Raw genomic sequence first — 26788 nt, 5'->3', positions numbered from 1 at the left:
GGCAAGCGTAGGAGTATATTAATATAGGAAGAGGTACTAAATATAACAGAAGAAATGAGTATTACATGGTGTTTGAGATTGATTCTTAATATAGTCCATTTTTCTACCAGTAGCAGCAATATGAGACGTAGAAAGGATCTTGAGTTTTGACCATTTCTGTAAGATCATGGTTATGTTTTAGGGGACAGATTAGTATTTTCTTACACTTTTCTTTAATTTGCACAATACTTGGCTATTTAAGAAAAACTTGCATATAGACTTTTTTTTTTCCCTTCTAAGGATTAGTATATAAGTGAATTATTTTGAGTAATTTATATTTTCCTGTTTAGGTGAGAGTAACTGTAGATGTAAGTGGTCCTGTTGGGGTTGAAATACAAGCTGTGATTGACCGTCATCTGTCATCTGAACGTGGCCTCCTTCACAACATTCCATTCAGTTATCCAAGCCATGGAGCTGCTTAAGCAGTATTTGGCCCTGTGTGGGAATTATGAGACTTATTCCTTCTAATGCATGTCTGAAAAGCAGCAGAAAACCGTGTCACCTGCTCTGCCTGCTCTTGCACGGCACATGAGACCAGGTGCAGTGCAAACCATACTAGCGACATGGAAGGGAGAAGCAAGGTGGAACCGTCATAGCAATTGTTTCCCATCCTGGTCACCTTCTTTAAAATAATTAGATAATAGCATCCAATTAAAATCAGTTCTTCCAAAAAAAGAAATGTTACCTTTATCAAAAATCTGATTGTCTACTATAAAGGTCAGGCTCTCGAGGAATATATTACATTGTTATCAGGTAATTCTGCCCTGTGGTAGAGCTGATGTCAAGTCCCAGGCTTAGGCCCAGGTGCTTCTGAGACTTAGAGGCAGGCAGCAAAGGGACCCTTTGCAAATCTTAGCCTAAAGGAAATCACTCACCAGAAAGAAGTGTTATGTGATGTCTCTTACCTGCCCTCCCTTTCTCTTAAAAAGGGTAATGGGCAACCGAGGGGATTTAGTGACAAGCCACCAGTGATCAAGTAGCAAGGCAATTAAGCCTCCATAGTTAAGAAGGAAACGTAAATGCCTGGCTAAGCATAAAAGACACAATATAAATTCATTTCAACAAATAGTTATGGTCTCATAGTGAATTTATGATAAAGACTAAAATGTATTTTCCATAAAGGCAAACATTTCTGACCTAGTGATGATTTTTATATCTTAAACAAACTGAATCATTTATTACTTAGTATTCTTATTATTTACCAAGGTGAGTGTGACCATATTTAAATCTACTTGGGCCATCAGTTTGTAGGCACTGTAATGTCATTTGCCAGCCCAAGGGCTCATTGTGTGTCAGGACAAAGCAGAGTTCATAGCCAATAATTTTAGTGTTTGGGTAGTTATTCTAAGAAGACTTTTGTTTGCTTATTCTGCAAATAGGTATTTTCTGACATTTTGACAGGATATGGAGGGTAGAAATATAGATAGAGGATAAAATAAAGAAAATTAAACTTTATTTTAATGTCCTGGTTGGTTTTGTCTCTCCTTTCAATACTATAAGAATGAAAGAGAGTGACTTAAAATATATTGATGTAATTGATGGCAGCCACACCAAGTATTGAGCAGACAGCATTAACTCATTTATAAAATTATTTGGCCATGTATCTAGCGTCAGGGGCTGATGCTAAGCAGCATGTTACAGTTACGGACATTATGATGAAGAATTGTCTTCGTGTGGCAACTCTAACATTTCTTCTGTTGCAGCAGAAATTGCCCATAGAAGATAGCCAAGAATATACCACATTTTTATAGCTGTATGGCAGGGCAAGGATTTTATTCTTTATTAGAAGAATAAAGAACTATCTTTTAAAATATAGTTTGTTAGTTGGCCTATGAATATAAATGATATTTAAACTTGAACTTCTGTTAAAACTGTTTTTAAAACTTTGGTGAAGAGTAAAATAGTGAGAGTAAAATAGTCCTTTGTGTAGTTCGGGAAATGGACATATTCTTAGCTAGTTTGAGTAGCATAGGTCTGTTGTAAAGTTATTTAGATGAATTTTTACTTCTGTAAGAAGGGGTCATTCCAGTTGCAAGACTTTTATAAAGTAATGTTTATATTTTTACTTTGAATTCTAACCAAATTCAGAAGGAAAACAAGTCTGATAATTGAAATTTGAATGTTGGGAAAAACTTGCCGTTAATACACTGGGTTGGCTCTGGCATGGAAATAAACACACACACACATGAAAATATAGATCTTTCTAAGTAGTTCAGAGCTGTGCAGTTTACAACTACCTGCTAGAAATGTCCTTCTCTTTTAATACATTAAAATCTTGCCTGTATAGATAGATTTCCAAAAGGTTTGTTTTGTTTTTTGCTTTTTTAGTTTGTCACTAAGAATCAATGAAAGGCTATTGAGATTAAATGAAACATTAGGGTATACATTAGTTGGAAGACTCTCTGTAGAATACTCTGTAAAGCTTGCTTTGGATGGCAGCAAATAGGTTTAGGATTTTACCAATTGCATTTAACTTGTAATGTTGGAAATTATTTATTTATTTATTTAGATTTTATTTGTTTATTTGACAGAGAGACACAGCAAGAGAGGGAACACAGGCAGTGGGAGAGGGAGAAGCAGGTTTCTGGCTGAGCAGGGAGCCTGATTCGGGGCTCCATGGGGGGCTGGATACCAGGGCCCCTGGGATCATGACCTGAGCTGAAGGCAGATGCTCAATGACCGAGCCACACAGGTGCCCAGAATAATGCTCGAATTTTAAAAGAACATGTGGCTAGTAAATGATGTGATTCAAAATCAACTCAGATGAACTTCTAAGGAGCTGTATGATACAAAAGTAAAATTTCTCACAGCTGTTTTTTCTTTGACATTCTCTATTTGGGTCATGGACTTGTTCTTTCCACTCTCCTTATCCCATTTCTGCTTCCAATCAGATCCCTTTAATACTTTCCTACTGTAAATCTTTTGAGATGCTTTCTAAGTCTGGAAGAGACAAGAAGATGCTTACCCTCTAAAAGAAAAGTTAGAGCAAGACAAGTTATGGATTTTACCTAGTAGAATTTCCAGCTCTGTCATACCATTTTGGTTCCTCATCTTTGTTAAAGGATGTGACAGGCCATGATGCTCCCTTCTCTGGTTACGAAGAAGGGTTATGAGGAAGGGTTATACACAAAAAAAATTGTTGCTGTTGTTTCTTTGCCAGGTAGTTACTAAATTTGTATTAGTGCTTGAGGAGGCCCAGGGTTTGCCTTTTTTTTTTTTTTAAAGATTTTTATTTATTTATTGAGAGAAAGGCAGTGAGAGAGAGCATGAGCGAGGAGAAAGTCAGAGGGAGAAGCAGACTCCCTGTGGAGCTGGGAGCCGGATGCGGGACTCGATCCCGGGACTCCGGGATCATGACCTGAGCTGAAGGCAGTCGTCCAACCAACTGAGCCACCCAGGCGTCCCCAGGGTTTGCCTTTTAATTGACAGATAGACTAAGTAATCTGGTATTTTGAATGCTGTTTTGAGGTGATTTGGGTATAATGGATTACAGTGAATCCTTCTAATTCATTTCAAATTAAAAAGTTTCCCTTTAGGTTTTCTGTATTCCTATTTTGAAGAACTTTGTTGCAGTCTTCTCTGCCAAGTTCCTATTTTGAAATTAGGGTCACATGATCCCTTTCTTTCTATTTCATTGTCACCAGTCTATGACCCTAATTAGTCCATGGCAGGCCATTACATTAGCCTCCCATCCATTATATGAGGCCTCTGACTTTCTCCTGCTTCCTTCATCTTAGCAAGCTATTGCCAGATTTCCTTAGGATCCTCATCGGCTTCCTGTGTCTAAGCAGTGGTATGTATGTATGTATGTATGTATGTATGTATGTATTTAAGATTTTATTTATTTATTTGAGGGAGTGAGAGAGAGCATGAGAGAGGAAAAGGTCAGAGGGAGAAGCAGACTCCCCATGGAGCACGGAGCCTGATGTGGGACTCGATCCCAGGACTCTAGGATCATGACCTGAACTGAAGGTAGTCACTTAACCAACTGAGCCACCCAGGCACCCTAAGCAGTGGTTTTTAAAGTATGGTCTGTGGAACCCTAGAACCCAAGGATCCCCCTGATCTGCTAGGTTAAAACTATTTTCACAATACACTTGCCTTTAATAAAAAACGAAACTGTATGGACTTTTGTACTGGTGATGGAAAAGCAATTATGAGTAGAACCACTGAGGCAGTAGTAGGAATCACGGCCATGGCTCCAGATTGACAGTGGTCATCGCATTCTCCTCTGCTACATACAGGAGGGGAAAACAGCTAGTTTTCAGAAAACCCTTGAGAACCCAGAGAAAGTACTTAATTTTATTAACTCTCAACCCTAGAGCTCACATCTTTTTAACATTCTGTCTGATGACATGAGAAGCGCCCATGAGCTGTATACTGAAGTATGACAGTTATCACAGCAGAAAGCGTTTTGTGCAAATTGAGCTGCAGGCTGAACTTGCCACTTGTTTTCATGGAACACCACTTTTACTTCAAACAACAATGGAAAGACAAACCATAGTTCTTTGGTTGTGGTTATTTGACAGACATTTTCTGGAAAAAGAAAGACATAAACCTCTCATGTAAGAGGAAAAAAACCAACAGTATTTATTGCTAATGATAAAATTCAAGACAAAAAATGCTTGATAGCTTCCCAGTAAAGACTTCTGTGAGAAGGTCAAGACTTTTCTGAAGATTAACGAATGTGATTTTTTGATATTACATAATGAAAAGTGCCATAATTTGGAAAATCTGCAAAACTAAAGCAGTGTTTTGGAAATGATCAGTGTCTGGTGTTAAAACCTCATGCATATGGGTAAAAAAAAAAAAAAATCCATACAAAGGTAAGGCACACCAATGATTTTTAATGTAACAGAGTGTGAAAAGGTCATTGCTGTGGGGTCCGATTCCATATTTTACTCACTTTTTTTTTTTTAAAGATTTTATTTATTTATTTGACAGACAGAGATCACAAGTAGGCAGAGAGGCAGACAGAGAGAGAGGAGGAAGCAGGCTCCCTGCTGAGCAGAGAGCCCGATGTGGGACTCGATCCCAGGACCCTGAGATCATGACCTGAGCTGAAGGCAGAGGCTTAACCCACTGAGCCACCCAGGCGCCCCAATATTTTACTCACTTTTAAGAAGTATCCTCTTGTCAGGCTTTTGTATAGTATTAAAAAAGATGATCCACAATTATCTAAAAATGCTATTAAAATACTCTTCCCTTCTAACATACCTGTGTCAGTCCAGAGTTTCTTCACATACTTCAGCCAAAACAAGATGAAATGCTGAAACGAAACGAATATAAGGGCCCAGCTATCTTCTCTTCAGCCAGACTTCAAAGAAGAGATTTGCAAAACTTAAAACAGCATCACTCCTCTCACTTATTTTTGTTTTGGAAAATAGTTACATTTCATTTAAAATATGTTATTTGTATTAATATATAATAGGTTTCTTTTTATTACCATGAAATGACTAAATATTTTAAAAATTTCTCAGTTTTAACTTCCAGTATGGTAAATATTGATAAATATGGCCCATACAAATAAAAACTCTTTGAAGCCCTTAATAATTTTAAGAGCTTATTTAAAAAAAAATTTTTTTTTAAAGATTTTATTTATTTGACAGATAGAGATCACAAGTAGGCATAGAGGCAGGCAGAGAGAGAGAGAGGAGGAAGCAGGTTCCCTGCTGAGCAGAGAGCCCAATGCAGGGCTCAATCCCAGGACCCTGAGATCATGACCTGAGCTGAAGGGAGCGGCTTTAACCTACTGAGCCATCCAGGTGCCCCAATAATTTTAAGAGTTTAAAGGGATCCTAAGACCAAAAGAATTTGAGAATTACTAGTTTGCATGATAATAGCCAGTCTTCTTAGAGAAGTGCTTTTCAAAGGGATCCAATGAGTAACTTACGATTTTTTTTTTAAGATTTTATTTATTTATTTGAGAGAGAGTAGGAGAAAGACCATGAGCAGGGGGTTGGGATATAGAGAGACGGAGAAGCAGGCTCCTCACTGAGCAGGGAGCCTGACACAGGACTTGATCCCAGAACCCTGGGATCATGTCCTGAGCTGAAGGCAGACACTTAATATGAGCCACTCAGGCACTCATCTCTGATGCTTTTTAATGTTTCTAAAATTATTCAATTTTTGTAATAAAGCCAGCATCCAATGCCCTTAGTAGCTTTACAGGGCTGGGACAATGGAAAGCTAATTTTTTTTTTTCTAGTTTTGCTATACAGTTCTTATTTTAAATCTGTTATCCTTTTCTCTAATGAACTTTAGACACTAAATATAATTGGAAGTCAGAAGTTCGAAGTATGTTACTAGAGCTGAGAGGGAGAGGGAGAGGGAGGGGGCAGGAAGGAGGGAGAAAGAGAGAGAGAGATTGATATTGATTGACTGATTGATGGATAGTATTGGTAAGGTGAGCCTGTCCTGTGATAATATAATCTTAATATCTAAGCTTTACAAGTGTACTGTTAAATCTTCATGTAAACATGGAAACGAGGACATGATAGAATGAATGGTTTAAATCTATAGGTTATTTTAGAATCTTACTTTATCTTGTTATTTAAAATGTCTTTTAAACCTTAATCCAGAAGTGCTTAAAATAACCCCCCAAAATCACTTATTCTAACTTCTCTCTTGTTTTCTTCCTTGGGGTACATTCTTACAAAGTGATCAAAAAGTGGGTATTAGATAATAAACGTGAAACTATAAAATTTATAATATGGCTAACCAGTCTCATCATTTAGACAGAACTTTTTTTTTTTTTTTTAAATACAGTGGTATTGCTCCCTATTTCATTCTACCTTTAGCACTGGGGAAGAATAGTTTGGGGACCCAAAATGCTGTGTGAGACATTGTGTTGTTTCCCAATACCACAAAGAAACCAACAACAAAGCCGAGGTTGGAGGAAGGGAGAACATGAGACAGTGAGATTTTAGGAGAATTACTCAGGATGACACAGGGAAGGGAATTTAGGCTTTCTTAAATTCAGTGCTGATACAGATTTCTATTTGGTCAGAAAACCTGAGTTATGCTATAAATGTAGTATCCTGTGTTCTAATTTTATTGACAGAGCCTATCAGTGTCTTCTTGCTTAGTATAGATCCTAAGATTACTGTTGAAATTAAATTACAGTGGGCAGCTTAGGTCAACCGTGGCTAACTTACGTAAGCAGGTTAGTCATTTGAATCAAAACTGGTCTACGCCACAAAACCACCACATTTCCACATAAAGTAGGTGCATCCCTCTCCGTTGAAGTGGAGTTGGTATTTGACTCTAAAAATAGGCCTGCATTGTGGTAAAAATCTAACCCATTTGTTTGTCCAAATCATGTGAAGAAAATCAGCTTTGACATGGCTTTTAAGCACAGGCAAGAATCTTTTCTGTGTGTTAAAAAGGATGAAGAGTCATCTCCTTTCAAGCTTTTTGTGATAATTCCAGGACATTCTGAAGTCTTAAGGAAAACTTAAAATTAATTTTAGATGCTCTATTGGAATACAAGGGGAGAGTTGAGGGCAGGGAGGAGAGTTTGTGTGCTGGAGAAGCTATAGTTATGCTGCGGTACGCAGTGAAGAGGAGACAGACCCTGGATGGTGGGGCGGCGGGAAGAAAGGAAAGCAGTGAACTAAGAATTGGTAGCACGTCCAGCCAAGCGCCAGGAACACGGGTTCTGGGACCGAGTTATTTGTAGGGTAGTTGATAAGTTCCCCTAAATATGCAGAACAACAGGGTTAGATAGATGTTTAGAGAGCAAAGGAAGGAGCGCTGAAGAAAATAGTGGTCGCACGAGGCAATGCAAAAGGAGAGCCCTCCCCTAAGTGCCCTAGTTACCAACTTACTTATTTCTGACAGAATTCCAGCTGTAGCTTTGCATATTTCGGTGATTATGGTATAAAATATCTAGGACAATATTTGTATTTCCCTTATAGAAAGTAATAGTAACGAAAACACTCATGTAATAGATAAAATATGCTTATTTATGATTTACAACTCTCCTGCTGTCATCATAGGTTGTTTGTTTTCTAATTTCTCCAGTTTCAGATGCTCCTCTGGCGTCGTAACTACATAGTAATAAATAACGCCTTTAAAATTATCCCTTCAGTATATTCCTGACAGGAATTAGTCCTTCATGGCTAAAGAACTTTTAATATTCAACTGTTATAAAAGGCTTATTTAGTGGATCCGATGTGTAGTTTTGATTAAGATGTGTTGCAAGTTTTGCAGCAGCCCAAATGAGTGAACAGTTCATTTAAAAAAAATTTAAAGTAACAAAGTGAGAGTAACCACTTGGTATTTAGTAGGAAAATGAGATGTTTGAGAAGAGCCAGACCTTTAACTCTGATGTTCACCTCCACCTCTAAGAGACCTGATGGTAGTATGTTTCGATCTTTCCTAGAGGAAATTGCTCTCTGGGTTTTTAAGATCTTAGTGGCCTCTAGTGGTAATATGATGCTATAGTTTCGATATTTTTAATTTTTATGCGTGTCTAGAGGTAAAGTCATTTTGAAGACACTGGCTGATAATAACTTCATTCTCTGTCTGGGGTCAGCAGTACTCTCAAAGTGTACGTGTAACGTCGCCTTCTTCCTGAAGATGAGAGGCTCTGTCTTTTGTTCTTGTCTCTGAGTCATCCCCACCTCTTTATTTTGAATGTTAGTTTAGCTGTGGAGCAACCTCCCATTGTTTTAGTACATGTGCAGTGGTGATTACTGTGTCAAGTTTGTGCTAACAGTTCTTTCTAGTGTTTCAGCCTTTTTTTCTGCAGACTAAAGCGCCAATTTCCCCCTCTGTTTATAACAGTTTATTTTCTTCAGAGGGAGTTAAGTTTTCAACTTAGCATTTAGGTTCATATTTAAAACTCTTTAATTCAATTTTGAAGAATCTTACATTTAAACTACTGGTCTACTGAGTAAGCATGATACTGGTTTCTCACTTTTGTTTTTCATATTTGTCACTCAGATGTCAAGGGGCCACCCACCCATCGTCTGTCTTGTGGCCAGTCACCCTACACAGAGACGACAACATGGGAGCGGAAGTATTGCATCCTCACAGACAGCCAGTTGGTGTTGCTCAACAAGGAGAAGGAGGTGAGATGGATATTACTGAGGAAAGCTACTTCTCTTTCTGACCAGATTCCTGAAATCTAGTTTTTATGTGCATTTTGGTATGTGACATTTATAGAAATGGAGGATGGAGGCTGTGTGAATGATAAATTATAAGTACAGGCATACCTCCTTCTATTTGACCTTCACTTTATTGGACTTGGCAGATATCGCATTTTAGCAATTTGTGGGTTTGTGGCAAGCCTGTGTTGAGCAAGTCTGTTGGCGCCATATCTCCAGTAGTGTATGTTCATTTCGTGTCTCTGTGTCCCATTTTGGTAATTATCGCTTCAGGCTTTTTCATTATTGTTGTATTTGTTATGGTGATCTATGATCAGTGATCTTTGATGTTACTGTTATAATCATTTTGAGGCACTATGAGCCATACCCATCTAAAATGGTGGGTTTAAGTGATAAATGTGTGTGTTGTGATGGCTCCACAATGGCTGCTCCCATCTCTCACCCTCTTCTCTGGCTACTCTGAGATCCCGGAAACACAACAATATTGAAATAGGCCAATTAATGACCCTACCACGGCCTCTAAGTTTTCAAGTGGAAGGGGGACTCTAATATCTCTCACTTTAAGTGAAAAGCTAGAAATGATTAAGTTTAGTGAGGAAGGCATATTGAATGCCAAGTGAGGCCAAAAGCTAGGCCTCTTGCACCAAACACTTGCACCAAACCACCTGATGAATGCAAAAGAAAAGTTCTTGAGGGAAATTAAAAGTGCTACTCCAGTGAACACAGGAGTGATTAAGAAAGTGAAACAGCTTTCTTGCTGAGACAGAGCAAGTTTCAGTGGTCTGGAGAGGCTCAAACCAGCCACAACATTTCCTTCGGCCAGAGCCTATTCCCGAGCAAGGCCCTCTCTATGAAGACTGAGAGAAAGAGGTGAGGAAGGTACAGAAGAAAACTGGAAGCCAGCAGAGGTTGGTTCTTGAAGATTAAGGAAGGAAAGAAGTCACCGCTAGTACATGAAAGTACAAGGTGAAGCAGCAGGGCCTGATGCAGAAGCTGTAGCAAGTTCTCCAGCAGATCTAGCTAAGATCATTCCTGAAGGTGGCTACACTACACAACAGATTTTCAGGATAGACAAAACAGCCTTCTATTGGACAAGGATGCCTCCTAGCACTTACACAGCCAGAGAGGACAAGTCAACCCTGGCTTCAAAGTTTCCGAGGACAGGCTGTCTCTCTTGTCAGGGGCTCATGCAGCTGGTGACTTGAAGTTGCAGCCAGTGCTCATTCACCATTCCCAAAACCCCAGGGCCCAGAAGAGTCACCCTAAATCTACTCTGCCTGTGCTCTAGAAACAGGACAACGAAGCCCAGATGACAGCACATCCGTTTACTACACAGTTTCCCAAATATTTTAATCCCACTGTTGAGATCGCCTGCTCAGGAAAGAAGATCCCTTTCAAAATATGACTGCTCCTTGACAATGCACCTGGTCCCCCAAGAGCCCCGATGGGCACGTAGAGCAAGATTCATGTTGTTTCCATGCCTGTTTTCATTAACGCAATGCCCATTCTGCAGCCCGTGGGTCACAGAGTAGTTTTGACCTTCAAGTCTTGTTCTTTAAGAAATACATTTCCCAAGACCATAGCTGCCACAGACAGTGATTCATTCCTCTGATGGATCTGTGCAAAGTAAATGGAAAACCTTCTGGAAAGGATTCACCATTCTAGATGCCGGTAAGAATGCTTGTGACTCCTGGATGGGAACAGGTCAAAACATCCATATTAACAGGAGTTTGGGGACAAAGTTGATGCGAACTCTTATGGATAGGACTCTGAAGGATTCAGGACTTCAGAGGAGGAAGTAACTGTGGCTGTCACTGAAATAAGAAGAGAAGTAGACTTGGAAGTGGAGCCTGAAGATGGGACTGGATTGCTGCAATCCCACAGTAAAACTTGAATGGATGAGGAGTTCCTTCTTGGGGATGAGCAAAGAAAGTGGTTTCTTTCTTTCTTTCTTTCTTCCTTTTTAATTTTATTTATTTATTTGACAGAGTAAGAGAGATTACAAGTAGGCAGATAGGCAGGCAGAGAGGGGGAAACAGGCTCCCCGTTGAGCAGAGCCTGATATGGGGTTCAATCCCAGGACCCTGAGATCATGACCTGAGCCGAAGACAGAGGCTGTCACCCACTGAGCCACCCAGGTGCTCCAAGAAAGTGGTTTCTTGAGAAGGAATCTTCTCCTGGCGAAGATGCCATGAAGACTGTTGAAATGACTATATAGGATTTAGAATATTATATAAACTTAGTTGATAAAGCAATAGCAGGGCTTGAAAGGACTGACCCCAGTTTCAAAATGCTATCAAACAGCATTGAATGTGATAGAAATTGTTCAAGAAAGGAAGAGTCTAATGCTGTGGCAAATTTCATTGTTGTCTTATTTTAAGAAATTGTCACAGCACCCCATCCTTCAGCAAACGACCACCCTGATCAGTCATCAGCCACCAATATCGAGGCAGGACCCTCCACCAGCAAAAAAGTTTATGACTCCCTGAAAGCTCAGATGATGGCTAGCATTATTTGGTAATAAAGTATTTTAAAATTAAGGTATGTGCATGGTTTTTTTTAGATGTAATGCTATTACACATTTAATAAACTACAGTATAATGTAAATGTAACTTTTATGTGCACTGGGAAACCAAAAAATCCATTTGACTCGCTTTGTTGTGGTGGTGTGGAAGGAACCGGAAATGTCTCTGAGGTATGCCTGTAAGTCTAAAGGGTTGCTCGTGTCATAATAGCCAGTTGTCATGGAGGAGGGAGTTCAACAGTATAGTGTTGGAGTTTCACTGAGGAGCAGTGAAGTAGATATTGAGTTGAGCGATTTGGAATGAAAAGAAATTGGATTGGTAGACCTGGCTCCAAAAGTTTCTTGGAAGCGCTGTCAGACACTATGTCAGTGTAGCTGACAGTAGTCAATGTAATAAATGGCACTCTCAGGGATTAATTGAAAGAGGTTTAATGAGGGCACTATTGACAGAGACATGGGCAGCATAAGGGACCCCCCAAAGAGTGTTAAGTGCCATGAACTATAGTAACAGCAGAAAGCTTATTTTCACCCTAGACTTTCAGGGCCGAGGAAGGGAGCAGTGCTTCTGGAAACCAGAGAATGGGTTGCACAAGAGGGCTGCTTGGCAGTCACTGTGGTGCTGCGCAAAAGAACCCAGCTTCTACACAAACAAAGATGGCCGGCAGGGAGGAAGCAAAGGAGAAGCAACACTCCAGCTCTTTTCCTGCCTTCTGATTTCTTGCCAGTTGTTACCTACTAGCCAAATCTAACTTGAGGCGAGAGGGAAAAAGATTGCTCTTAATGTGTTTTGTGCAGTTTGCTTTCTGAAACACAGCAAGGGAGAGAAAGGCAGTGAGTACATCTGGAGAGGCTGACAATGTAATTAGCACAGGCATCGGGTTCTAAGTAAATTTTCTGTCCTTCTAAATGAAAAAAATCCCTTGAATTTATCATATACTGTTTACTACTTTACTCATACTCTGCCAGTGTGTAAGTCCTTCCACACCCAGATAACTCACTTGCTTATTGGTGATTTAACAGAGAGGTGGTATCATTCTGGTTTGGTTGGTCCATAACCCTGCTTTACTCCCCACCTCCATAACATAAAAAAATGAATGAAGATGATCTTGATAAAGAAGAGGGATTAATGGGAGGGAAGGAGAAGAAAAGGTCTGGCTCAAAAAAAGACAAAGATTACTTGCCAAAAAGAGAGGTAAATACCTAAAAAGCTGTAGGTAGACTATCAGTTTAGTAAGTCATCCTTCCTGAGAAGTGAGTTCAGGGGGAGTGGTGAACAATAAATACATTTCTCAGCTCTCAGCTGTGGATCCCTAGCTCCCTTTTTTCTTCTCCTCCCTCTCTGTCCCTTTTCTTTTCCATTCCTTCTCTTACTCAACCGTCTTTAATATAGTAAAGCCAAGATCATAACGACAAAATAATTTGTTTCTTTTATTTTAATAGGCAGTTCTTACTTTTGAGGCCCCAGCTGGGGTGCTCTCTGTGATGCTTATTCTTTCTCTCCAGCCATTGAAAAATCTGCCTTAATTTTGTTACCATCTCCCTACCCATGACTCTTTTCCAGTATTTTAATATTATTAAGTTTTATTTCATTAAAATAATGTAATGTAATAAAGGTCAGCATTTTCTGGGGTAGTCTAGTACATGTTGCTGTGTTTATATTAATACATAGTAAAAATTGGTAGAGTGAATAGTAGTATAGACGATTTCTAGTTATTCAATTTGAATAAACAGATAATTGAAAATGTTCATTTTAACCAACCTGCTTTGTCAGCAAAGCTGTTAATAAGGAGTCATATGAATAGATCATTTGCTATCTTTCTGCCCTTACCTACCTTTTATTCAGTTTCGTACTATAAGAAATTAAGTAGCATCAGGAGAGAGAGCATAAGGTCAAGAATCATGCCATATCTAGAACCAAGATGAAAGATTACTGATAATTGAGTATTCCAGGCCTGGGCCCTCCTTTGTCTCATAAAAGTCACTGCCCATGAGGGATATCTTTCTAAAACTGTATCTTGCTTACTTTGTTTTTGTGCCAGGCATCCTCAGTAGCCCTGGACTGATGGGAAACCCCCACACTCTGACCATGGAATTCTCCCACACTCTGTATATGGCTCCATAAATCCTCTTTTCTGTCCCTGCTTTCTATTCATCTTTTACCACCTCTTAAAACCCTATCACTATACCCTCTGCAACTCACAGTCCATCATCAGCAAAACCAGCTGTTTCTTCCAGCTGTTCTTTGTAGGCATCCCTTAACTTGCTGGTTGCAAGAGAACCTGTGTTTTCCTTGAGAACACCATCTTCTGTGAGGTCCTGTCAAGCGATGGCTGTTTTTCGCCCACAGCGCTCATTCCACGCTGCCTGTAGTAGGTGTTCTTCCTCTTCCACGACTGCTTCCTGCCCTCCCTAAGAAGTCCAAATGCTGCATCTCCTCTTAGAGTTACCTTCCAGCCCCCAGCCATTCCTTCTCAGTTTTTGTTGATTTGAGCTCCTGGCTCATTATCATTAGCTTCAACACTGCTTTGGCCTTACTTTGTGATGATTCCAAAATCTGCAGAGACACTTCTTCCAACACAGTGGGTCTGAGGTCAGTGTCCTCTCTCCTCCAAGAATCTTTTCCTCTACCCCACTTCATTGCTACAACTTCTTCATATTCTCAATTGCATGAGTTTTATACTCTCCTCATCACCTTCTGCCTTTGTAGCTCATCCCGTATTCCAACAATCCTTCAGTCCTTTTGAGACCCATGGTCTGTCGATGCTGTAACCTTTAGTGCCCCCTTAGACCTCTGATATCTCCTCTTCCCTCTTCACCCAGCCTGAATTCCATGGCCAGCCATTCTTATTGCTCCCTTCCATAGTATTTCCTTGCCCTTCTCATGCGTTATCACGCTCACCTGGCAGCACAATAGCTCAGTTGCGTCCTGCCCCTTGTCTGTCCTGCCCTGCTTCCATGCAGCATAACGTGTCTGCAGAAGATCCATCATGTCAACGGTCTTTAAACTATGGCTACAAACCTCCTGTGAGCTGCTCATGCTCCTTGACAATCACAGAACATTTTCCTAGCTTCATTATTGTCCAGCTCTCCTGAACTAGTGCTTCTCAATCTGTGGGTGGTAAAGGACCAGTGTGTTTTCTCCACCTGACTGTGAACAAAATCCAATAAAATGAATAGTTAAGAAAACCGAAATTTTAAAAAGATGTAAATACACAAGTCCCAATTTTTAATTAGACTTAACCAAAATGAAATTATGACTCAACAAATATACACAGAATAACCATAACATAGGAAAAGAAGAAATAAAATTATGAAAATTGTACATGTTCATGGAAAGTGTGCTGTACAATGAAACAAACCCATTGATCATGTGAGGCACACTTTTTCTCAATTTCTGTGCTATTAAGTTATTTATTACAGACAGTAACACTTTACTATTTACAGTTTACACAAGACCTTGGACCACACTTTGAGTAGCACAATCCAAAATGATTTCTGAAATGACTTTTTCTCAGGGCTCATGGGTGGCTCGGTCAATTAAGCCTCTGCCTTCTGCTCAAGTCATGATTTTGGGATTAGGCTCCGTGCTCTGCAGGGAGACTGTTTCTCTCTCTCCTTCTGTGTGTGCGCTCTTTCTGTCTCTCACTCTTTCTCAAATAAAGAAATAAGATCTTTTTAAAAATTATAAGTTGACTTCTTTTTCACATCTCCTCTATTCTAATGCTTTCTCCATCACCCTCTTACAGCTGGTTACTTTGCTGCAGAGTTCACTGAGAAAATTCAAGCACCCAGACGAGGACTTCTGCATACATCACTACCATTTACCATGCCTACACATCAGCCAGCAAGCATTTCACTAGACCCTGATTTGTCTCTCCTAACTACAGCTGACCTATCTACAGTCCAGTGGTCAGCCCCTCCACATGTGCGCATTCCATTACTTCTCGCCTAGTCAAGGATGGATTACTAGCCATTCTTCCCTGCTTCTTTTATGTCTTGTTTTTTTGCTCTTTACTGGATCATTCCCCATCAGCATGCTATATTTTTCCCATCTTAAATGAAGAAATAAGCCTGGATTAATCTCACTCCTATCTCCAATTACCACCTCTTTCTCTGCTTCCCTCAACAGTAAAGATTCTTGAAAATTTTGAAACCCATTGTCTCTAATTCCTCTCCTCTCATTCTCTCTTATACGTGCTCCATGTATAAGAGACCACTCTGTCAGAATTGTTCTTGTTAAGCTCACTGGCGACCTCCATCTTACTAAATTCAGGGGTCAGTTCTCCATGCTCATCCTACTTAATCTGTCAGTGTCATTTAATACAGTTGATTGCTCCTTCCTTCTAGAACCACTTTCTTCTCTTGGCTTCTATGACCTCATCCACTCTTAGTGTTCCTCCTGCCTCTCTGGAGTCATCCTTCCTTCTGAGTCATCTTTGCAGATTTCTCTTCTCTTTAAATCCTACCAGGGGAGTGATGCAGAGTTCAGTCCTTGGGTCTCACTTCTTTAGACTCTCATCCAGTCTTGGGACTTTCAATACCCTCCAGTGCTGTGATTCCTAGTTTTACATCTCAGGCCTATGCCTCTCTCTTCCCTAGACCCATATATCCTTCTACCATCACACCCTTGGAGAAATAGTAGTCATCTCCAACATGTCTCACACAAGACCCCTAATTTCCCCTCCCAAATGCCAGAGGCCATTCCCGTCTCTTTTCATGATAACTCCATTCTAGCAAGTTTTGAAGGCTAGAAACTTCCCCAACTCACTGTCTGAACCATTCTGGCATTGTTAGGATTCTTTTTTTTTAAACCTTATTTTATTTTTTCAGTGTTCCAAGATTCATTGTTTATGTACCACACCCAGTGTTCCATGCAATACGTGCCCTCCTTAATACCCACCACAAGGCTCTCCCCACCACCCCCCACCCCCGTCCCCTCCAAAACCCTCAGTTTGTTTCTGAGTCCACAGTATCTCATGGTTCATCTCCCCCTCTGATTTCCCCCAATTCCCTTCTCCTCTCCTTTTCCCAATGTCCTCCATGTTATTCCTTGTGCTCCACAAGTAAGTGAGACCATATGACTCTCTCAGACTCTCTCTGCTCATCAGCATGTTCCTGCCTCAAGGCCTTCACCTTGCCTTTTCCCTCAAATATTTGTATGAATCACTTTCTCAACTCCTTCAACTCTGCTTACACCTGCTCACCTGTTCAATAAGGCCCACCCTGACCAACCTGTTTAAAATTGCAACCCCTCCTCATATCTCCACCTAAAACTTTGGTTTAATTACATGCCTCTGACTTTTTTCCCCTATAGCATTTACCACTTTCTGAAATGCCTTATAATTAACTTATTAGGTTTATTTTATCCCTTTCCCTACAAGAATGTAAGCTTTAGGGCAGGAATTTTGTCTGTTTTGTTCATTGCTGTATTCCTCAGTGCTTAGAACAGTTCCTGACACCTAAGTAAATTCTCAATAAATATTTGTCCAATGGAGTTTTAAAAAGGCATATTATAAGTGTTGATTCTAAATATCCATTTCCTTAATAAATTTTAGAGATGAACCTTTTTCTCTCTTTCCCTTTTATGTTATAAATCTTCCCAGAACATGAGGCTTAATTCCATATTTTTTCTAAAACTAGATAATAAAAAAGGAGAAAAATAATCTATAAGGTGCTTTTCCATTGTTGAATATTTGATTCATTTTTATTTATTGAGCACCTATTTTGTGTGCAGTATTGTGGTTACAAAGATGTAGTCTATTTGGGGACACATTGAGGTAAATTCAAAACCATAATCATTTGGAACTCGACAGAGGTGATAGCTGTACAACATTGTCAATGTACTAAATGTTTCTGAATTATTCATTTTAAAATAGTTAATTTTAGGTTAAGTGAATTTCACTTCAATACATTTTTTTTTTCAAAATGTATTGCTTTTTTAATGCTTTTTTTTCAAAAAGCATAAGGGAAAGATTAACTGACATATTGCCTGGGTGGGTTGTGATGTGAAATGAAGAATGCCAAGAAAGATTTTACAGAGAAATTTATGATTGAGCCGTGTCTTTAGGGACAAATAGAAGCTCAGCTGGAGAAAAAGTAGGGAAGGATGTTCCAAGTATGTATAAGGATACAAAGTCAAGAAACATATCTCTTTGGCAAACTGCAAAAGGTTCAGAATTTTTGGAATAAAGTTTGCAAGAGGAAAGAAAATAGCCGATAGCTGGCAAGAACCAAATAATAAAGTGCTTTGAAGGCCATGCTAAAGAATTTGGATGTTATTCTGGAAATGACGTAGACCAGGGCAATAATATCATCAGATTTGCTTCTTAGGAAAGTAACTCTGTTGATCATGTGGAAAATTGAGTGAAAGGGATTAGAAGGAAGTACATGAGTTAAGACTATTGCAGCAGACCTGGTAAGGGATGATGAAGGGATGATGAGGGTACAAAGCAGATACAGAGACAGTTTAATGCCCTGAGACAGGTATGTTCTGCCATTAAGTTGGAAAAATTGGATTATGTCTCTCCAATAAGAAAATGTAAAGCCATTGCTATACCTGCTCTTTGAATGATAAACTTAATATAGTGTTAATTTCATTACAGGAAAAGATTAGAAACCCACTTTTTTTTTGTGGAAGGATCAAAGTACGCTGTCACTTTTCTACCTTTCACCCACATTATCATGAAGAGTGTGACACTTACCTTTGGAATTTTGCTTTGAAAATTTAGAGTTCATTGAAACAAGGAGTTTAAGGAATTTCCTGCTAAAACCACCTAAAAATGCTGTTTTAAACCTTAATCAACAATCACCAGGGTGTTTATTGCTGTGTTCAAAAGATAATTAAGAGGTTCTATAAGGATTTAAACTGAAGCCTTCGCCAGGCACTGCTGGAATGTGGGAGGATTATATTAGTCTAGTATCACTCATGTATTCGGTGTGTGGGATCTTTTAGTGCTCCCTCTTAACTCTGCATGTTTCCTGTCAGAAATGGGAACAAGTCTGCTTGGGGGATATACATGGGAAGAGTGTTAAATACACCACTTACCAATTTGAGAATATAACAGAAGGGTAGGTCTGGGCAGAATGCTGAAAGAGAAGTCTGCCAGGAGTATCACCTTGAGAAATGACTCATTGGTTCAGTAAATTGCTTCATGCAAATTGTGCCAAATAGACATTGCTTATGTGTTATGAAAGATACTTCCCTGCCCGGATGCCAGCAAAGGCCCCAGCTGGCTTGGCACCAACCCAGTTCAAAGAGGGTGTAGGAGGCCATTTGAATTCCATTTTGCTTGCAAGAGATAAAACCAAGTAAACGAGAGATTAAGGAGTGGAGGGAAGTGGCAGAGAGGACAATCATGAACCCCTTCAGGGTACAGCCAGCATAAAAATACAAAAAGAAAGCTGAATTTGTGTTTCTTTCTTTTGGCAATAATAAGCCATTAGGAAGGATAAATGTGGCTCCGTTTTTCTCCATTCAGTCTTTACTTTCTGTATTTGGAATTTTGAAAGCTGGATGGTAGTGTATAAGCAAGGTAGTAATAATGCAATTTCAGAATATCTTAGAATATTTTTTTGCTTTTGGAAAGAAATATATTGATGAAAGTAGCATTTAGGCTTTGTGCAAACAGCCAAAAATCAACTATTATTTATCCTGGGGTAAATTACTCATGGGATATTTCCTTCAGATCCACTTTCAGATTATTCAGGAGATACATAGTTAGGAGTTACAAAGAATAAAACACAGCTCCTACCCCCTTAGCAAACTTAGTTGTGAAAATAAGATAAATTTTTTTTTTTAAAGATTTTATTTATTTATTTGTCAGAGAGAGAGAGGGAGAGAGAGCAAGCACAGGCAGACAGAATGGCAGGCAGAGGCAGAGGAAGAAGCAGGCTCCCTGATGAGCAAGGAGCCCGATGCGGGACTCGATCCCAGGACGCTGGGATCATGACCTGAGCCGAAGGCAGCTGCTTAACCAACTGAGCCACCCAGGCATCCCAAGATAAATATTTTTAAAGTTGATAAAAAACACAGATAAATTTAGTAGAATAAAATTCTACTAATAAATTCATTTATTCTAAAGGACTATAATCTGTGTCATTAAGATGCTATTGGCAATGGGACATTACCAAGGGAAGCTTAAGAAAGGAAGAGATTTGATCAAAGTTATGTGTTATGAATATTAATCTGTAGCATGTCTTGAAAAAGGGAGAGATAGGAAGGAGACAGACCAATGAAGAGACAACCATTCCTCTGATCTAAAAACTGGAACAGTTTCCCAGTGCTTCCTGAATTATGTATGACCTGGTATTAAAACCCTCCCAGTGCAATCATAATATATTTTGGTGTTCTGTGTTCTACCACACTTACAGAGGCTCTAGCTATATTGGCCTACTCCTGTACCAAAAGAAAACAAAAGTCGTAGGTTTACAACTTCTTGGTTGATGTTATGTTTTTTCCTTTGCCTAACATGGCCCCCATCTCTAACTATTAAATTTTCATTCATGCATTTGTGGATTGGAGCTATTTTAAGGTTTGGGGATTGACTGGTAAGGTACAAGCTATTGACTTACATGGGATTAGTTATACAAATGAGTAATTACAATTCAGTGTAATACATGTAGTGACAGAGAAAGATCGGTTATTGGAGGAATCTCAAGGAGGTGTACCTTAACCTTCCCTTAGGAAATTAGTGGAAAGGGAAGATTTCTGGAAGAGGTAATGCCTGTCCTAAGCGTTAAGATGAATAGGAGTTTGCTTGGTGGGTATAGGTAAGAAAAGAGTGAGGAAAGATATTTCAGGCTGAGAGAACCAACTAAGCAAAGCACTGAACTACAAAATAGGGAATATATTAGGGAAATGTTTGATGTAAAATCTGAATGAAGCTGGACACTCAGACGGTGGCCAGATTGTGGAAAACCTGGTATACTGTATTAGGGAGTTTGCACTTACTCTGTAAGATAGTTTTAAACACTTTCAGAAGAACATTTTCTTTGTGGAAAAGCTTATGCAGAAGCCCTATATAGCAGATAAACTCAGAATTATGCTCTGGTTGAAGCAGAGAGATATCTCCCTGCTGTCACATACTTCACACATACAAACATACCATCATGCCTTAGAAAACCACAGCTGGAGGTGAAGGAGAACAATGACGTGATCAGATTTGCATTTGCAGATTTGCATTTTGGAAATACTCTGATGACAGTGTAAAGGATAGATTTAAGGGGCAGAACGTCACCAATGAAAAGATGGTATTAGTAGTTTGGATAAGAGATAATAAGAGGTTTGGGCACCAGCCATGATGGACTAACTGGTACAAGACTGGCCCTCCCATTGTTTAAAAAAAAAAAAACAAAAAACAACCAACCAAACAAAAACAACAACAACAAAAAAACAACCAAATCCATAAAACTAGAGATTATATATATTCATATAATATGTTTTCAAGCATTGGACAATACACAGCCAAAGACAGTGATCGTCTCCATTGTGTTCGCTTTCTGCTATGTACCATTTTCTAACTTTGCTTCCCCGCCTGAAGTCCAAGCATAGTGCTGAGGAGGCAGAGAGCAGAATTCTATAGGTGAAAGTGCTAGAATCTGCTGGAAAAGATACTGGCAAGTCTTTGACCAAGGGCCAGACTACACATGCTCAGGGCAAGACTACTTAGGTATTTCAGAGAGTGACTGAAGTCTTGAGAAGAAGTGGAGATCCGAGTGGTTGTCCTGAACAATGACAGAGACCTGACTCCAGTGAGAGACCTCTTTAAAGCCTTACCACCCTAGGCATGCAGCTTGAGAGACCAAGAAAGATCATGCCTCAGACATGTAGAAGTTGAGAGTTAGTAAAGCTAAGTGATTTTATTTATGCCTCCACATTTATCCCTCCACACCACTTAGTACTGGTGGTCAAGGATTAATAAAAGAATAATTGGTGCTAGAGGGACTGAGAGTAGGTCCATGGTTCCCAGCTTTCCTTGCACGTTAGAGTGACCTGGGAAGTTTTAAAAATTTCAGTACCCAGGCTTCACTCCAGCCCCTGAACTCAGCATGTCTAGGAGTGGTCTAGGCATCAGTGTTTTTACAGCTCCGTTAGGTGATTATAAATTGCAGCCAAGGTTGAGAACCTCTGTCATGGATGATACTTGAAGAAACTTAGCCAGGATAGGAAGGAAAGAAACAACACCTTAGGGCAGTGATTCTCAGCCCTATTAAGCACACGCATCAATTGCAGGCATGTTAAAACATGGGTTTCTGGGCTGTATCCCGCCCCTCCGCCCAGAGTTTCTGATTCAATAGGTTGTGGGTAGGCCCTGGGGATGTGTATTCCTAACAATTTCCCAGGTGATCCTGATGCTGGGGCCTAGATTAGCCACTTGCTTTGAGAGCCATTACTTAAGGAGATAAGAAAGCTGAGGAAGTACTTTTTTTTAAAAGATTTTATTTATTTATTTGACAGACAGAGATCACAAGTAGGCAGAGAGGCAGGCAGAGAGAAAGGGAGAAGCAGGCTCCCCGCTGAGCAGAAAGACCTGAGCTGAAGGCAGAGGCTTAACCCACTGAGCCACCCAGGCGCCCCCCCACCTTTTTTTTTTAAATTAAAAAGCCTGTCAAAGGATAGACACCAACATTTTTTAAGCATTCTTTAGGAACTGCTTTCTTTCCTTTTTTAAAGTAGGATCCACACCCAGCATGGGGCTTGAACTCACTATCTCAAGTCGCATGTTCTACCTACCAACTGCGCCAGGCCCGCGCCCCAGGACTGCTTTCTTTTGCTGTTAGTATGATCTTGGTTTCCTGTACTTGACTATCTGTGTAACGTGTATGTATTCAGATTGAAATAAAAATAATTCCTATATAATTCTAAACAAAACAAAGGGGGATTTTGCAGACAATGTAGAGGTGTATATTATACATATAATATACACCTCTACATATAATGTTTTCCAAGTAGCCTGACTTATTTGCGCCGTATTGCTCTTCATTGCCATGGATGGTTTCGAACTAACAAAGAGGACCAGGAGTCCGAGATTCAGTTGGACTTTGTTATTAACAAATCTTAAAAGCCTGAGAAGCCATCTACTCCTTACTACGTTCCTTCCTCATCTAAAATGGAATGAATTAAGGGGCGTGTGGGGTTTCAGTCAGTTAAGCATCTGACTCTTGGTTTTTGACTCAGGTCATGATCTCGTGGTCTTGGGATCTAGTCCTGTGTTGGGCTCCATGCTCAGCATTGAGTCTGCTTCAGATTCTCCCCCCACCAACTTTCTCTCTCTCAAATAAATAAATAAATAAACCTTTAAAATGGAATTAATTAGAGCACTTGACCCAACCTCCCTGCTCCCCTGAGGAAAAAAAGCATTCAGAAGTATAGTATAAAGGCAAAGAGATTAAAAAAACAAAAGCAAAAGAAGAAAAGAAAAGAAAAGAAAAATTCCTCTCATGTTTTAAAACCAGGAAGATTTAATATTTAAGGACTTATTCAGTATAAACAAGCAAATGTGAACTAGTAAACTGAATTAGGGCAATCAGAAAGAACAAAATTGCTTTTCTAAAGTTGACTTTCTAAAACGGATTCTTCTGGCTGTGTTCTAAGATTTGTGAACTCCAGCTTAGTTCATTTGAAGATCCTTGGAATATGATCCCTCTAATTTTCAGAGAGTAGATCAATAGGCTTTAAAAAAATATTTTAGGTAAGAATCAATCAATAGTGTTGTAAAAGTAAAATATTCTTAAGAAATGCAGGTTTAAAGTAAAAGTCAACACTGTTCTCTCTCATATCCTGAATCAGAGGTTAAATGCCCTAACCTGTAAGAGTGATACTTTGAATAAAACTGATCATATTTTAAGTTTCAAGAATGAGAGGCAAAGAATCTACATTAAAACATTGACAAAATAGTTGTGTGAGTGAATTTTAGGCCCAAATACGAAGTTTGGTATATTTTATTTTTCTCTTCCTTAAATAATGTTAGAGACAAAGCATATGATAGTTTAAGCTATTTCTTTCTTTTTTCTGGATACAGTTACTATACATTTCCACAGAAAAGATCATTATGGGTCATTCCTTCCTAAAATATAAAAAATAACCACTTTTTTTTTTTTTTCCCCTGTGTGGCTTAGGCCTTCATTATTTCAGATAATAGGCGTTTTTAGAGCTATAGCAAAAATGGCTGTGTTTATTTAGGTTCATCTGTTTGTTCAAAGATTCAAACTATTTTTTTTCCAACATTTACTCCCATTCTATCCTACTTTGAAGGTGGGTCGAGAATACATTTTTGTCTTTCTTAACTAGGCAGGAGTTCTCTAACCTCTTGGTACTACTCTTTTAATTACTTAAGTAGAGATAATATAATTTCTGTCCTGAAGATGGATGCATGATTTAGCTTACTGTTCATAAAGTCTTTTTTAAAAGTTTGTATTTATTTATTTGTCAGAGAGAGAGAGAGAGAGAGAGCGAGCACACAAGCAGGCAGAGTGGCAGGCAGAGGCAGAGAGAGAAGCAGACTCCCCGCTGAGCAAGGAACCCAATGCGGGACTCGATCCCAAGACTCTGGGCTCATGATCTGAGCCAAAGGCAGCAGCTTAACCGACTGAGCCACCCCAGCATCCCTGTTCGTAAAGTCTTATATTCTGGAGTACTTTTGGAAGAGTTCATGTCCTTTTGATGCTATTATTTTGTCTCCCCTTCTTTTTTAGAATTTTACCTTTCTTCATTCTGCCTTGTGGTTTCTAAATGTGCAAGAGGTAACCATAGTTACCGCTTTTTTTGGTCCTATAAAGAGTGTGCAAACTTTCGGTTTCTATGAAGATATTAGGACTTTGCCCTTCAAATTCTCCATAACACAGAGAGTTTCCCTTCCTATCATACCCGTGACCCCAGTTGTAGGGGTAGGGCTACTGAGGCAAGGCAGGAGGCATATTACAGTTAAGCCTGTATCTATCCCAATTTTTCTGGATTAGTTGATGTCCGTCCTCTATGTGTCCACTGTAATCATTTGGAGAAATAAATTATTCCTCACCTGTAAAAAGGGGATAATAATAAAAATGACTTGCTCATAATGTCACACACGTAAATTCCTTAGCCTTCAGCAAAGTAAGAACTCAGTGCCAATCATTACTATTGAAATTTGTTGAAATTTCAATATTGGAGCCAGAAGAAATTGGGAACTATATTTAATTACTGACCCATTTTGCCAGATGATTTAAGATGTTACCAATACTGTTGTTAATTCTGGTAAAATATCTTTGTGAAAAGTCTTTGCCCTCTACCATGAAACTAAGATGATTTAATCTTTTAGCATATTACCAAAAAAAAAAAAAAAAAAATCTTTTAGCATATTACCAAAAAAAAAAAAAAAAATGAACTTAGGGTCATTGCATTACTTTACAATTATAATCCGCGAGTAAGTTTTAAGATAGTTATTGGTATTAGGGAGCTTTTGCTCCATTCATATTTCTTAGCTCATATATACAAACAACACTTGATATGTTCCTGAAATTATGCCAGCAAAAAAATCTTTAGGATTTTAAAAACTAATCTCACTTTTAGAAGAAAATACGCCATTTTATCTAAGTAGCTATACAAGTTTCCACTGAAAATGTTTTATTCACTATCTCCAAGTGCTTAATTATAAAATTGAAGAGAATTTGGGTGATTTTATTCCTTTTATGTAACAAAACCTTCCTTAAATTGAGTTTTGCAGCTAAGTCTCTCTGGTTGGCTTTGATTTCCATTTACCTTCTTGAGCAGTGGCCAGAATTGGAGCTTGCGAACTAGTTTCTGATATAAAAGAATCTTTTATTTGTGTGGGTGTTTTGTTTTCAGAGCTCCCAAAGCAGGTACGCACCTGGATATGACTTGTATGTACTTCAGGTAAGCTAATTTACATACTCACCTTTCCAGATCTTTCAGGCTTCATTTTTAAAGAAATATTTCCTGACAAAGGATTGGTAATATCTTACCATTGTTACTACTTGAGTCCTACGCTTTGTCTACTGTGCTCTAATGATTACACACTCCTGTCTTTATTAACTAAAAATATTATTCAGTCAGAAGGTAGTTATGGCAAGTTTCATCTCCTTTTCTTTTGGTTCTCTAGATACCTGTGGAGGGAGGACAGGAGCAGCAGACAGATTCCACCAAAGGGCGATGCCTGAGGAGAACCGTCAGTGTCCCTTCCGAGGGCCAGTTTCCTGAGTACCCACCAGAGGGCGCCACCAAACTGGGTAAGCTAATAAAAGGAAAAAATTCCTAGCTTTTATCTGTTGATTTATGGACTTCTTATTGAGGGTTAGAATAACACAAAACATCCTGTTTTTCCTGTTAAGTAAGAAGGTTGAACTATAGTATGTTAATGTGCAGTTAGTAATCATTAGAAAGTTCTGTTCTTTACAACCAAGTGGAGACAAAGTTATTTTACAGAGATAAAATTTATCTGAGTGCTAGTACCTTTGCTTTCCCTTCCTAGGTCAAGTGTTGTTTCTGAGTTTGTTCCTTGGCTTTAAATTTTGAAAGAGCATTAAGCGATCTTGTTGAAGCACTGAGGGTCATTGGGGAGCCAGTGTTGTGTTGAAACTTGGTATTAAGTAGTTTGTGTCCTGTTCACACAGCTACTGATGCTGCCTTATGTAATGTCGGATCAGGCTAATTTAGCTGAGCTAATTTTACATGTCCCACGTAAGTTATATTCATGGTTGGAGTGGGTGACAAAAGAGAGAAATGGGGGGAAAAAAACAAAAAAACTTCAGTTGTTACACACCAAAGGAATTAATGTCAATATCAAAACAACATTTTTTTCTGTGCTGCTTGATGATTTGTGTGCTTACCAGTGGATATTTAGATTTTTAGACATGTCAGGTAATTTTAAAGAAACATAATTAAGATTAAATATGATAAAAGAATATGAAAAGTAGGGAGTGCTTTGGTGCTTTGCATTGTTGTATTATCATTTGCTTGGTGAGCCTAGACATTAAGTCATGGACATTTGATAGGTAGATAATATGGAATCATTTATTGTCTCTATGTTGTTTAATATGGATCACTCTGTGAGTTTGGTTTTATTTTTGAAAATCAGAGTTTGGGGCATCTGGGTGGCTCAGTGGGTTAAAGCCTCTG

At 39.1% G+C, this 26788-nt stretch overlaps 1 protein-coding gene across 4 annotated transcripts in view; it reads left to right on the top strand.

Moving 5' to 3' along the window:
* The window catches only part of LOC111150925 (RAS protein activator like 2), a 348227-nt gene that overhangs the window by 158435 nt on the left and 163004 nt on the right, over window positions 1–26788 (top strand). For all 4 annotated transcript variants that reach the window (XM_022508616.1, XM_022508615.1, XM_022508614.1 and 1 more), the window contains exons 2-3: window positions 8989–9116; window positions 25773–25899. In XM_022508616.1, the coding sequence (XP_022364324.1) occupies window positions 8989–9116; window positions 25773–25899 (255 nt within the window). The remainder of the gene's footprint in view (window positions 1–8988; window positions 9117–25772; window positions 25900–26788) is intronic.

Source organism: Enhydra lutris, unplaced genomic scaffold (assembly GCF_002288905.1).
Source record: "Enhydra lutris kenyoni isolate GAN:26980312 unplaced genomic scaffold, ASM228890v2 scaffoldscaffold24, whole genome shotgun sequence".
Classification (NCBI taxonomy): Eukaryota; Metazoa; Chordata; class Mammalia; order Carnivora; family Mustelidae; genus Enhydra; species Enhydra lutris.
This window is presented reverse-complemented; position numbering and strand designations above follow the sequence as displayed.